At 42.7% G+C, this 12717-nt stretch overlaps 1 protein-coding gene across 1 annotated transcript in view; it reads right to left on the bottom strand.

Moving 5' to 3' along the window:
* TAF1 (TATA-box binding protein associated factor 1) overlaps positions 1-12468 on the bottom strand; it is a 55119-nt gene extending 42651 nt beyond the window's left edge. Inside the window, exons 1-17 of the mRNA XM_073641006.1 lie at positions 12304-12468; positions 10603-10720; positions 9783-9899; positions 9578-9697; positions 7099-7340; positions 6327-6542; positions 4699-4932; positions 4422-4617; positions 4219-4335; positions 2375-2542; positions 2170-2297; positions 1801-1908; positions 1214-1387; positions 841-1014; positions 658-762; positions 378-578; positions 139-280 (exon numbers count right to left, since the gene is read on the bottom strand). Coding sequence (XP_073497107.1) covers positions 139-280; positions 378-578; positions 658-762; positions 841-1014; positions 1214-1387; positions 1801-1908; positions 2170-2297; positions 2375-2542; positions 4219-4335; positions 4422-4617; positions 4699-4932; positions 6327-6542; positions 7099-7340; positions 9578-9697; positions 9783-9899; positions 10603-10720; positions 12304-12411 — 2668 coding nt within the window. The 5' untranslated portion in view covers positions 12412-12468. The remainder of the gene's footprint in view (positions 1-138; positions 281-377; positions 579-657; positions 763-840; positions 1015-1213; positions 1388-1800; positions 1909-2169; positions 2298-2374; positions 2543-4218; positions 4336-4421; positions 4618-4698; positions 4933-6326; positions 6543-7098; positions 7341-9577; positions 9698-9782; positions 9900-10602; positions 10721-12303) is intronic.
* Positions 12469-12717: the final 249 nt, after the last annotated feature.

Below are 12717 nucleotides of genomic sequence, written 5' to 3'. Positions count from 1 at the left end.
GCACTAAGGGTACACACTGCGCCATGAATGTCTAGCTCCTCCTATGAATGCTGTATTCACCCTTCAGCTTTGATTGTTGGTGACAAATCAGCTTGTTGTCAATCAAGGATACAAAACATAAAAGGGGTGAGACATTACCTGTTCTTTTAAAATCAGCGCAGAGTTTCAGTCTCTTTCTAATGCTGCTCTCTGAATGGGAAGGAAAAGCCTTTTTTATGTCTTCCATACGAATTCTACGCGGTCGATCTTTGCTTTTCCAGAAGAGACGATATATAAACACCTGTAACAGGTCAGGAGCAAAACGGTTTCTCCATCATTTGGCCAATATGCAAATAAAATAAAAAATAAAAAAATGAAGAAAAATCGGAGGGACAGACCTGCAAGAAATCACGAATGTGTGTGTTCGCTCGCTTAGAGTTTGGCCCGGGAACTTCAAAGAGAGGACACTGCTGGCCGACTACAAAAATGTCCACCAAATCGCGAACGAAATAACCTTGACGGGTTCGAATGATCAGGAAATCTGTTTCGGGCATCTTGTGCAAGTAGATTGGAGATCTGAACAAATTATTTTCAAATGCCTAAAAATAAGAAAAAAAAAAAGTTTAGTGAAAGCTCAGACCGGAAATGCCCCGACCTGTCATGGGTGGTGGCACATACCTGTAAAAGTTGCCCTGGATGCAGCGAGCCGAGAAACGGTGAGGTGTGACAATATACGGTCTCTCCATACTTGCAGTCCGGTGCGCCAGGATCCTTCCCTGGTTTCTATTAAAGACTGAGACGGTCAGAAAACAAGGTTCTTCTAAAACCTTACAAATACTTCTGTAATATTAGAATTTGTACCCTCTTGTAATAGTTCTTGATTTTAGTTGCCATTCCAACTTGCATCATTAACGGAGGGTTTTCTTCACTGTACTCGGCCAGAATGAGATCTCCATCTTTGCCTGTGAGATCTTGTGACGTGCGCATAAAAAACATCTCTCCTCCACCAGACGCCTGGCGTTCCTGCTCTCTCATCTAATGCCCAGTAGAGGATGAGATTAAATACAAAAACTAACTATAAAAATGGAATGCAATATTGTGCTGAATATTTCATTGAACAATACAGAGGAGATACTTTTCCCAGCCGCCTGCTTACTGCACAGGGTAATGTCAGGTGGATTTAAACCTGAAAGAAATGTGACATAATATGATTTATTAAGCCCTAATAATTTACCTTTGCTTTCTTCTTGATGTGTTTAAGAAGAAGCTGCACCGAGTGTGCTCCTGGCTGAGACAGGGCCCCGTATGAATATTTCTTCAATGGCGGACGGTGGAATTGTCTTAATTTCATCGGTCCCATATGTGTAGGGAAGAAAGGCTGTCTGAGCTCTACTGCCGGTATCGAGTGCTGACACAAAGGAAAGGATGAATGTGAGTAACAGAGAAAACCTTTATGTTAGTCACATCTATATAAAGATAATGAATACGGCAGGAAGCTTATTCTAATGAGTGATGTAGTAAAGACACTAGGTTATAACCCATAAAAAAGAAAGGCAATCTCCAACAATGCTTCTCAATATAGTTACCATCCATTATGATTTATGAGCATACATCGTCCACAGTTTTCTATATATAACAAGAGCAATGTCTGCATTCAATGTCTGAATGCCTCCCGATATAGGTTAACGCACATCGCGGTCCACGGAGACCCATAGTCATGTTATACATGTCTTCAATCCCAAATCAGGTCTCGGCAGCAAAGATCACTACGTTAAGTACTAGCATCAATGTTTTAGTGAGGAATTGAGAGCATAATGTTACCTGGATAATGTTTCCTCCAAATGTTCCTCGTAAGCCTTGCTGTTTTGGATAGTAAAATTCGTCATTGGATAAATTCCAGGGATCCTTTACCTCCGGCTGGGACATGTTCTGTGAGAGGACACATCACACAATTATTACTCGTACAGACTGAGATGCTTTGTTATGTCAGTATGACGTTAATAAGGGAGTCCTAGTGTAATAAACTATGGAGCCCTTACAGGTCTGAACATCATAAGGCACCACGTTCCACAGATGTAGAACAAGAGAAAATAGAGCTAGCAATGAGATTGCAAACAAAATGTAGCTGTTTGTACTGCTTTAAATAGGAGACTCTGTCTAGAATATCCCTTTAAGCGATGACCCCCTTACCTGTTGGGGCTCCTCCTTGATTACACCAGTTTTCCCTAATAAAATTCTACTTTTCTTCAGAGATGACTCCTTCTTGCTTTCCTTAGAGGGAGAATTTGATGTAGTTTCTTCCTTCTCATCTGGGATTTCTGTTCATAAAATAACTTGAATATAGAAGAATTCCTAACGACAAGTATATGATAAATGTACTTGAAAAGTTACCAACCCAGGATAATGTTTTCATCGTTGGGGTTTAATGTTAACACAGGAGGCTCCAAAATCCTGTCCATGGCTTGATCATCCCAGATTATATTGTCTTCCCATCGTCCATACACCAATTCTTCATTGTCAATGGGAAAAATTGAAAACCAAGGGCGATCTTCTTCAATGGATGCTGAAAAGCAAAGTAAACATCTGTGGAAACAGATTCCCAACATCAAAGTGTCACGGGTGTGTCAGGTTTGACAGACAGTCATTCTGGATCCGGCTGTAGAAGGTCTCTGCGCTTGTCCTTGCAGACACCTTCTTGATCCTGTCATCATCCCTCCCTCTCTAGGACCCAGCGGTGTTCTCCACCTTCTGCTGCTAATTGACACACCCTTGCTGGATCTTTAAATACACTCAGTTTCTCCAGAGAGTAGCTGGTGATAGAGTAAATTCCTCTGTTCTGTTCAGGTCTGAATTCAAGTAGTCGGCTAGATTCTCCTTTGAGTTCCTTTGTGGATTGAAGTCGTGATCTCTCTGGTGTCTTCTCAAAGTTAAGTGTATCCCCTTGTCTGTTTCCCTGGTTTATCTTTAGTTGCAGTGGGTGCTGACTAGTGCTCACCCCTCCCCCTCCCTACCTAGGGTCAGCCAGGGCTAAGGTATCCTGCTCGGCGATAAGTGGGGAACACATTTAGGAACGATAGGGGAGTCAGGGTATTGTGTGATCGGCTTAGGGGTCTCCACTCCCTCTTTCCCTAGTTGCTGGGCTTTTCCCCTTTTCCCATCGTTGTAAGCTGGGTTCTTTCCATACCTAGCATGACACAAAGCCCAATCTGAACACAAGTCTCTGTCTAGCCCAGGTCTGACTGTGCCGTGACTACGTGGCAGCTACAATCCCTTATAGTACTAGCCATCAGCATGCAGCCAACACTACTCCTTGATGTGAAAAAATCTGCATCATAAGAAGAAATGTTGTATGCTCATGGCGCTACAGTGCAGAAAAGTTACACAAGGAACATACACAGTAACATAGTCTTCCTTCAACCTTAAAAACTAAGTCCATCTAGTTCAACCCATAGCCTAACATGTTGATCCAGAGGAAGGCAAAAAACCATGTGGCAAACACTAAGCTCCACATTAGGGAAAAAAATTCCTTCCCCACTCCATACGACAATCAGACTAGTTCCCTGGATCAACGCCCTATCAAGGAATCTAGTATATATAACCTGTAATATTATACTTTTCAAGAAAGGCATCCATGCCCTTCTTAAATTTTAGTAGTGAATCACTCATTACATCATGCGGCAGAGCGTTCCATAGTCTCACTGCTCTTACAGTAAAGAATCCGCGTCTGTGATTATGATTAAACCTTCTTTCCTCCAGACGTAGAAGATGCCCCCTTGTCCCCGTCTCAGGCCTCAGAGTAAAAAGATCAGTAGAAAGGTCTTTGTACTGTCCCCTCATATATCTGTACATAGTAATAAAGATCACCCCTAAGCCTTCGTTTTTCCACAGTAAATAGCCCCAAGTGTAATAACCTGTCTTGGTATTGCAGACCCCCCAGTCCTCTAATAACCTTGGTCGCTCTTCTCTGCACCCGCTCTTGTTCAGCTATGTCTTTCTTATACACCGGAGACCAGAACTGTACACAGTATTCTAAATGTGGTCGCACTAATGACTTGTATAGAGGTAAAATCATGTTCTCCTCATGAGCATCTATGCCTCTTTTAATGCATCCCATTATTTAATGGGATGCATTAAATCCGATTAAATATAAAAAACCCCTATATTTTCCTGGAAGTATTCAAAGTTTATCAGTAACATTTCTGACTTGCACCTGTCCCATAACCATGATCCATACTATACCTTGCTGCTCGGGAGGGTGTTTTTCCTTCCCTTTGGTAGAGATGAGTGAACCAGGAATGGTTGGCTTTTGCACTAAAGGCGTTGGCAGATTTAACAGTGATCCACTTCGATTCAGTCCTGCACAAAATAAGAAAGACTCCTTAGATCAGCAAATAAGTAACTACCTCTCCTACTACTGACATAATTGCTCTAGATGGTGGCACCTTGCTGGGCATTGTAAGCGGTGGCATTCCTGGTCATGCTGGAGGGGAGCCAACCAGCTAAACTGGCTCTCTGTGTCTTGGTTACTTTGTGCTTCACGTCCTCCCCGTTCCAGATCACGTCATCCTCCCACTGAAGCTGCGTTACCATCAGGAAATGTTCATCTTGAAATTTTGTCTCTGTGGACTCCTCCAGTTTCTAAATAGAAACTAAATCTATAAGATCCTGATGTAGCAACATTTTGACCTAGAATCGGTGCTTAATGATTTATTCACAAACCTGGTCGCTTATGTCATTGTCAGCATCAGGAGCAATATCGTCTTCATTGTTCTCCTCCCTCAGCTTAAATCCGTAATCAAATCCACTGCCATCTTCAGGTACTCCCAGCATATCGTACCACAACTGCGCTGGGCCGTAGCGCCATTCTGCTACTCGGGGTTTTGTATCTGCAACCTTATCTGTGTCCCCGGTAGACTGGGAGAACTTGGACTCCACAGGAGCCATCATGGTGATCTGCAGAAAGCATCAGATAATTGGTTTAATTTCAATTGATTTGTAAAAAATAAGTTTAATTGATGAAGCTTGAATAGTAACTACACTTTTCTTCATAATTCAATAGTACAAGTGAAGAGAAGACATTTTACAAAGTTTCTTATCAGAGAAATCTGCTTCTTTCTCCACTTATCGGTCACTTTTCTTTGTCGCCTGTTACTGATCATTCACTCTCCCAAACTGCTCAGATCTGTCTACAGTCCGTCTGCAGGGCTAGGAAAGCCAATGAGAAGGAAAGTAGGGGAGAAAAAGCCAGGGGACATAAAGAGGAAACGCTGAGGCTTCAAAACGGAGGGAAAAAGTGCTAAAATCTAGGATGCAAGTCATATGATGGCCAGGAATAGTGTCACTCCTCTTTTACACACACAGGATGCCTAAAGTGTAACGATACCTCCAGGTTATGTTTTCATGTATAAGATGAAATACCACCCTAAATACCATTTTTTTTAAGTAAATTTGTTAAAAATTCTGTGCTATTTAATTTACTATTATACGTTTATTGTAGGCAATATTCTTTTTTTTTTTAAACTGAGTGTCAAAACCTTACACAGATCGAAATTCCTCAAAAAATATGCAGAATACCTCCAGCTGCCACTAGAGGGAGTACAAGAGCAAACTGCATATAGTTACACACTAAACTCAATCAGTCTGCTGCCTCCAGTGGTAGCTGCAAGAATTTTCACTTTATTTTTTAGCAACCCTATAACAATAATAATCTTTATTTTTATATAGCGCTAACATATTCCGCAGTGATGTACATAAACCTTAAACCTGCAATCATCCGATCGTGTATACTGTAAACTGCAGTATATAGTGAAATTACGGTTCTCCTATGAACCTTAGCCTGTAGCCGAGTTTCACAGCAGAACTCCGGTGGCAGTTACGGGGGTCTTTGGCAGGCCCCAGGCTGCCATGATAACCCATCAGTTTCCACAATCACGTCACAGGGGGCTGATGGGTGCGGACGTGCACCGGCAATGAAGTAATTTTAATGCTGATTGAAGTGATTGACAAAAGCATTAGATAGTTAAACTGCAGCAAATGGAGCAAGCTCTGGTTGCTGCAGTTACAGAAATCTGCTTGTGTTACACTAGAAAGAAATCTCTACCCTCTAAATATAATAGCAAGTATTTATTATATGCTCATTTAAACAGAACACATTATATGCACTCAGACAAGTGCTGGGTATAATATACAAATGGGTGACAAATTAATGCACTAATGTAATACATTTTTTTTAGACATCCACTGATCCTAACAAAGAAGGCGGCCTGATAAAAGGAGGACATTCATTAACCGCTTTCCTAAGACTAGGCGCAGCAGTCATCAGGATAAGCCGCAGGACGTCGTCGTACCTCATCGTCCGAGAGGCACTGCTCAGGTGGTGGTGCTGGAGCATACTCATATTCCCAACAAGACTTCTTCTCTGGCCCTGCCTCGGCTTCTTCACCTTCTTTTGCCTGAACTTCCTGGGTTAATTCTCTGTGCTTCTTTCGGCGTTTTCGGCGAGCACTGCGCCAAACTGACAGGACGCTTTTCCCGGGTCCAAATAGTCGAAGAAAGCGCAAAACCTGTAGGCAAAATAAAACTGCTGATTAGAAGAACTAACACTCACTATAAACGCAGTTTACTATTGATATAGCCTTATTTTATGAATCATGTGCATCACTGCTCACCCTATTAGGCACCGCATTCACACGGTAAGTTATGGGGACCTGCGTGCCAAGTGTGGGCGGAAAACAAATCAGCTGTAACATGTAAGGAATAGTTTCATCCCATCACAATGAAAAGTCCTTATAAAGATATCTTATTTTGCTGGCTTATATAGCGCCATTAATTCCACAGCACTTCACAGACATCATTACTGTCCCCATTGGGGCTCACGATCTAGATTCCCTATCAGTATGTCTTTGTAGTGTAGGGGGGGAAACTGGAGAATCCGGAGGAGACCCACGCAAACACGGGGAGAACATACAAACGCCTTGCAGATGTTGTCCTTGGTGGGATTAAACCCAGGACCCCAGATCTGCAAGGCTGCAGTGCTAACCACTGAGCCACTGTGCTGCTCCATAACATCCAAAAAAGAGCTTGTAGAGACATAAAAATAACAATAATGGTAGAAAATACCTTGCCAGGTCTAAACTCTGGGAAGAGTTCAGTGACGCTGGGAAGAGGCTTGGTGCCATCTCTCTGCATTATGCCAGCAAGTGGTAAAGTCAACTTTCGCTCCTTTTTCTCACTTTGTCCGCGCTCTTGAGGACCAATCTCAGATTCAGAATCAGATGAACTGCTGAAGTCCACCTTTTCCAAGGAAGCAGAAGATGGTGCAATAATGGAAGGAAGAATAATTCCATCACCTTCTTCAGAGGCTACATAAAACAAGCAGAATTCAGCTTTAAGAAAGGCATAACCGCAATTGAAAGCTGTCTCCTATACATAGCAGAGCTTAGCACGCAGCTTTCTTAAACAGTGAATGGAGCGGAGGCTAAGCACATGTACTTCGGCTCCACTCATATGCGACTCTGCAAAGCCCCATTCTAAAGTATATGGACCCCCAGCGATTAGTAAATTATCCCATATCCTATTAATAAGGGATACTTTTGAATTGTGGGAATACCCCTTTAAGGGTTCAGTCCACATCATGAAAGGACAAAGAACTCAACTTTATAGATAAATGACTGGTTTTCTATACATGGTTGATAACTTGTCTAGACAGGGTTTGTTCATAACTTCTGCAGCATGTGAATATTTATAGGATTTGCAAAAAAATTGGCCCAGATTCAACACACCTTTTAGGCCAGAAAATTGGTGTAAAATGCTTTAAAAAGTCGCAATTTTTTTTGCACAACGCGTAGTTGAGCAAAATTTTTGCAACTGTGACATCTTCACGACAGTGTGAAGTAGCTTCGCAAAAATAGGTGGAGCTGGGGCAGGGCAGCACCAGCCCGTCAAATACAGCAAAAGTGATGGTGTTTCTTATGTCTCTGGCTGCAATGGCATTTCGGGTGAGGACATGCTACTGAAAAATATGCCAAATCCATTAAGTGGCTCTTAATAAATTTGGCGCACTGTACTCCTGACAGCTCTTCATTAAGACAGGCATGCGCAACACCTTAATGGATCAGCCCCTATGTTCTTAGGGAAAGTGCAACCCCTGGCAAAAATTATGGAATCACCGGGCTCAGAGGATGTTCATTCAGTTGTTTAATGTTGTTGAAAAAAAGCAGATCACAGACATGGCACAAAACTAAAGTCATTTCAAATGGCAACTTTAGGGCTTTAAGAAACACTAAAGGAAATCAAAATTAAAAATGTGGTACTCAGTAAGGGTAATTTTTTTCAGACCAAGCAGAGGGAAAAAATTATGGAATCACTCAATTCTGAGGAAAAAATTATGGAATCATGAAAAACAAACACACAAAAGAACACTCAAATACATCACTAGTATTTTGTTGCACCACCTCTGGCTTTAATAACAGCTTGCAGTCTCTGAAGCATGGACTTAATGAGTGACAAACAGTACTCTTCATCAATCTGGCTCCAACTTTCTCTGATTGCTGTTGCCAGATCAGCTTTGCAGGTTGGAGTCTTGTCATGGACCATTTTCTTCAACTTCCGCCAAAGATTTTCAATTGGATTGAGATCCGGACTATTTGCAGGCCATGACATTGACCTTCTGTGTCTTCTTTCAAGGAATGTTTTCACAGTTTTTTCTCTATGGCAGGATGCATTATCATCTTGAAAAATGATGTCATCATCCCCAAACTTCCTTTCAATTGATGGGATAAGAAAACTGTCCAAAATATCAATGTAAACTTGAGCATTTATTGAAGATGTAATGACCGCCATCTCCCCAGTGCCTTTACCTGACATGCAGCCCCATATCATCAATGACTGTGGAAATTTGCAGTTCTCTTCATGCAGTCACCTTTATAAATCTCATTGGAACAGCACCAAACAAAAGTTCCAGCATCATCACCTTGCCCAATGCAGATTCGCGATTCATCACTGAATATGACTTTCATCCAGTCATCCACAGTCCACGATTGCTTTTCCTTAGCCCATTGTAACCTTGTTTTTTTCTGTTTAGGTGTTAATGATGGCTTATGTTTAGCTTTTCTGTATGTAAATCCCATTTCCATTAGGCGGTTTCTTACAGTTCGGTCAACATTAAACAACTGAATGAACATCCTCAGAGCCCGGTGATTCCATCATTTTTGCCAGGGGTTGTAGTATTTTTTCACCTTTTGAAGTAACAGTTTAATTTAGTCCCAAAAAGAAGCTGATAAGAGTAAATATTGCCCTGAGAAAATGGAGGGGAAAAGAATGTACACAGCAGCTTCTCTTTATGTGAGACTGCATAGTGTGAAACAGGGCAGAAGTAGGAGATAGGATTAGATCAAAGTTCTTGGTGTAAACCTCTGAAGGCCTCATACAGGTGAGGTGGCCTCCAGACTCTCCCACCACAGATTATATATATATATATATATATATATATATATATATATATATATATATATATATATATATATATATATATATATATATATATATATATATATGCACACATCCATGATCATGTATCTCTATATCCATGATCACTTACTTATTGGTGCTGCTCCCTTTTCCTCGTCTTTCTTACAGGTCACTGGTGGAGGAGGTGGAGGTGGCATTAGCTTGGAATCAATATCTTCACAGTCCGCATCATAGTCGTCGTCATCATCATCTAATTAGAGCACAAATTCCATCAAAACCCCAACTAGCACATCTAATTCTATGGTCACATCACCTGCGATGACAATAGCATGTACCTGCTCTTCGGGAGAGATGGAGACTTCCCATAGCCTGCCTGTATCTTCGAGATTCATCTTCAGCCACTTCATTGATATCAGAGTAGTCGATCGCGTCATCAGTGCTCTTAACCCAACCTGCACAATAGAGACAGTGGGACTTACAAGAAGAAAGACTATAATTCGCAAAATAAAAATTATATATGTAGAGGTTTAATAACAAAAAAAAAATTGCGGAGAGCACATCTTCATGTAAGTATTCAGCTGCCTAATTTTTTTTTAATGTCGAAAGATGCCGATATTCAGATAGAAACTCTGGTCCCGAGTCTCAGCAGCTTCCCCTTCGATCTGTAGCCATTACATTACATAGCTTCTGGTGTTGGCAAGCGAAGACTAAGAATGGGACTGGGTTAGCTATTGTGCAGCCAGGCCCCTTCACACACATAACATGAAACATTCCCCTATGTCGAACACAAAACAAAGTGGAAATAATGAGCCGGGAACTAGAGCGGATACTTGCAGCTGGTTTGTTAGAACTATAGTAGAAAGTGAATGGGAAGTAAACAGCAGCTACTAAACAATTTATAAAGCTGCGATCCATTGCCTACATACAGCGGTGGCCAGAGCAGAGATCAGCTGATTGGGGGGGGGATTCCAGGTGTTGTCCCCCTAAAAGATCTCATATTGATGAGCTGTCTTATGGAAAGTTCATCAACCCCTTTAAAGTTTATTTAGGTATTTTTTCATTACTGGACAACCCCTACAATTTTACAAGTATGCTACTCGGGAATAGTACATACACCGCTGACATACACAGAATGCCTTGTGTCAATGCCATTACCGTCTTCATCCAAGTTCACCCCTTCGGTGTCTGTGGTGTCGTCCGCGCTGGATGTGATTTCTGTAATAAGATTTCCAAGGCCAAGAGCTCCCAACCCTGCAAGGTGCTTCTTTGACTCCTAAAAATATGACACAGTCACGTCTTAGTAAAAGATATTTGTATCTCATGTGATAAAAATGCAATGTCCACAGGAGACACTGGAGAGGAAATGGCTCCAACTGCACTGAAAATGAGTAAACTAATCCAATTACCATTCCTGTAGGTAAGAGTGGTAAGACGTCCAACTACAAGGTCAGATATAGGTGTATATAGTGCACCAAATAGTAAAGAAGGCCTGTCACCTCTCCTGAGACGTCTGGTTAATGCCAGGTTTGGGCCATTGTAATAATCGGGATATGAATATCTGACAATTGCAGATAACTTGGTCTGTGCACTAGTTGGCATTGCGGACGGGTGATGGAGCAGCCCACAATCACATGCAGTATTCTGGTCTGTAAATTGCTCATAGGATGCAAATTCTCTGTGTGCTGTCCACTGCGCTGCCCAAACATGGCCTGGTCAAATATTGTACTCCCTGTGCAGCAACAACTCTCTTTTGATTGACCTCTGTGTCATTGCGTTCCTCTGTCATTCCTCCTAGAAACATCTGACAACTGGATATGTGTCCCCCTGTACGGGCATGCACTGTCCAATCAGGACTGCCAGGACCCGACTATGTAGCGACACAGCGAATGGTGACATCCAGTTGTTCATTTATTCACAAATATTCTGGAACAACAGAAGAAAAGCACCACACGTGGCACAAGATTCCGAATGGTTATTCCATGGGGAATCTACTAATCCAGACTGGTCAGGGCAGGGGACAGGTCACTCTGCAGGGGAACAGGAGATCATCTGGTGCATTATCTGGGCACTTGTTGGTTATTTTATTTTTAGAAAAAAAGATGCGGTGGGCATCTCCTTTCATCTGATCTAGTTGTGACAATTCTCTGCACGATGAGTCTCGCTGTGATGATGATGTGATCGCTGCTGGCAAAGAGACAGCTAACATCACCTAAACCAGCCGTCCCCAACATTTATCAACGAGAGCACATTCAGCTCCGAAAGAAGGTTACAATCCATCCAGCACCCCCCTTCACCTACCATACTGACACCCAGAGACCCCCATTAATGGTATGAAGACAGCCAAAGCTTCTGCACTGGAGTCAGACTTGTGCTCCCTCCATTATAAGCAGGATACATCTAGGGGTTCACAGTTTTCAGCCTTTCAGGATTTTTTGCACCCACCACACTACAGCATCCATCTACCTGCCACCATCATCCTATCCCCTCCCCTACCAGTATACGCCCATCCAGATCTGTTCTGATCAGGGCAACTCACAGATCCTCATGGGAGCCTTCCGCACGACAGCGCCCCCAACAGACTTTTTGGATAATAGGTATGGTGTAGTCACTGTAACATGATATCCTGTAAGAGGCTGACAACACAGGAGTGATGGCAGTAACTCCCCACTGCAGCACTGTGATGGGCACAGGACCCCCTGACCTCAGCACAGACACCACAGCATCATGCTGAAAACTGTTCCCGACCGCCGGTGCAGACATGTGCACTACAAGCCCCAGCACAGCGCTGTCATCCTGCTATGCTGAGTGCACAATCTCATTGGAGTGTCGGACACACGCCCCGCAGCGGCTCCTCACCTTGTCCAGCACCGAGTCATCCTCCAGCTGTCCGTCCTCGTTAATATTCCCGAACAGAAACCCTGTGATGGAAAACGGCCGTTCCTCATCGCTCTCCGAGTCCGACATTATACACCGGAAGCGAGCAACTAGAAACCGGAAGTTCCAAAGGTAAACTCCTGCAGAGGACTGGGTGGAACGCATGGACTTCCGTTTCCGGTACAGTGGACGCTAGTGTAGGACAGGCGCCAAAAAGAGGGGTATGAAAAAAGGAGATTGCGTCGTGAGGGGATATTCTGAATGCAGTGACGGGATAGCTGTGAGTGTCGTGATATTTCCGGGCGATAGCTGCATTACATTATAAGCGCGTCTACAGAAAGGGAGTCTGCTGTAAATGAAACTACAACTCCCAGGATGCCACAGCACGCACAGGAC

The sequence above is a fragment of the Phyllobates terribilis genome, unplaced genomic scaffold (assembly GCF_046119375.1).
Source record: "Phyllobates terribilis strain yellow unplaced genomic scaffold, ASM4611937v1 Scaffold_7__3_contigs__length_470593459, whole genome shotgun sequence".
Lineage (NCBI taxonomy): Eukaryota > Metazoa > Chordata > Amphibia > Anura > Dendrobatidae > Phyllobates > Phyllobates terribilis.
This window is presented reverse-complemented; position numbering and strand designations above follow the sequence as displayed.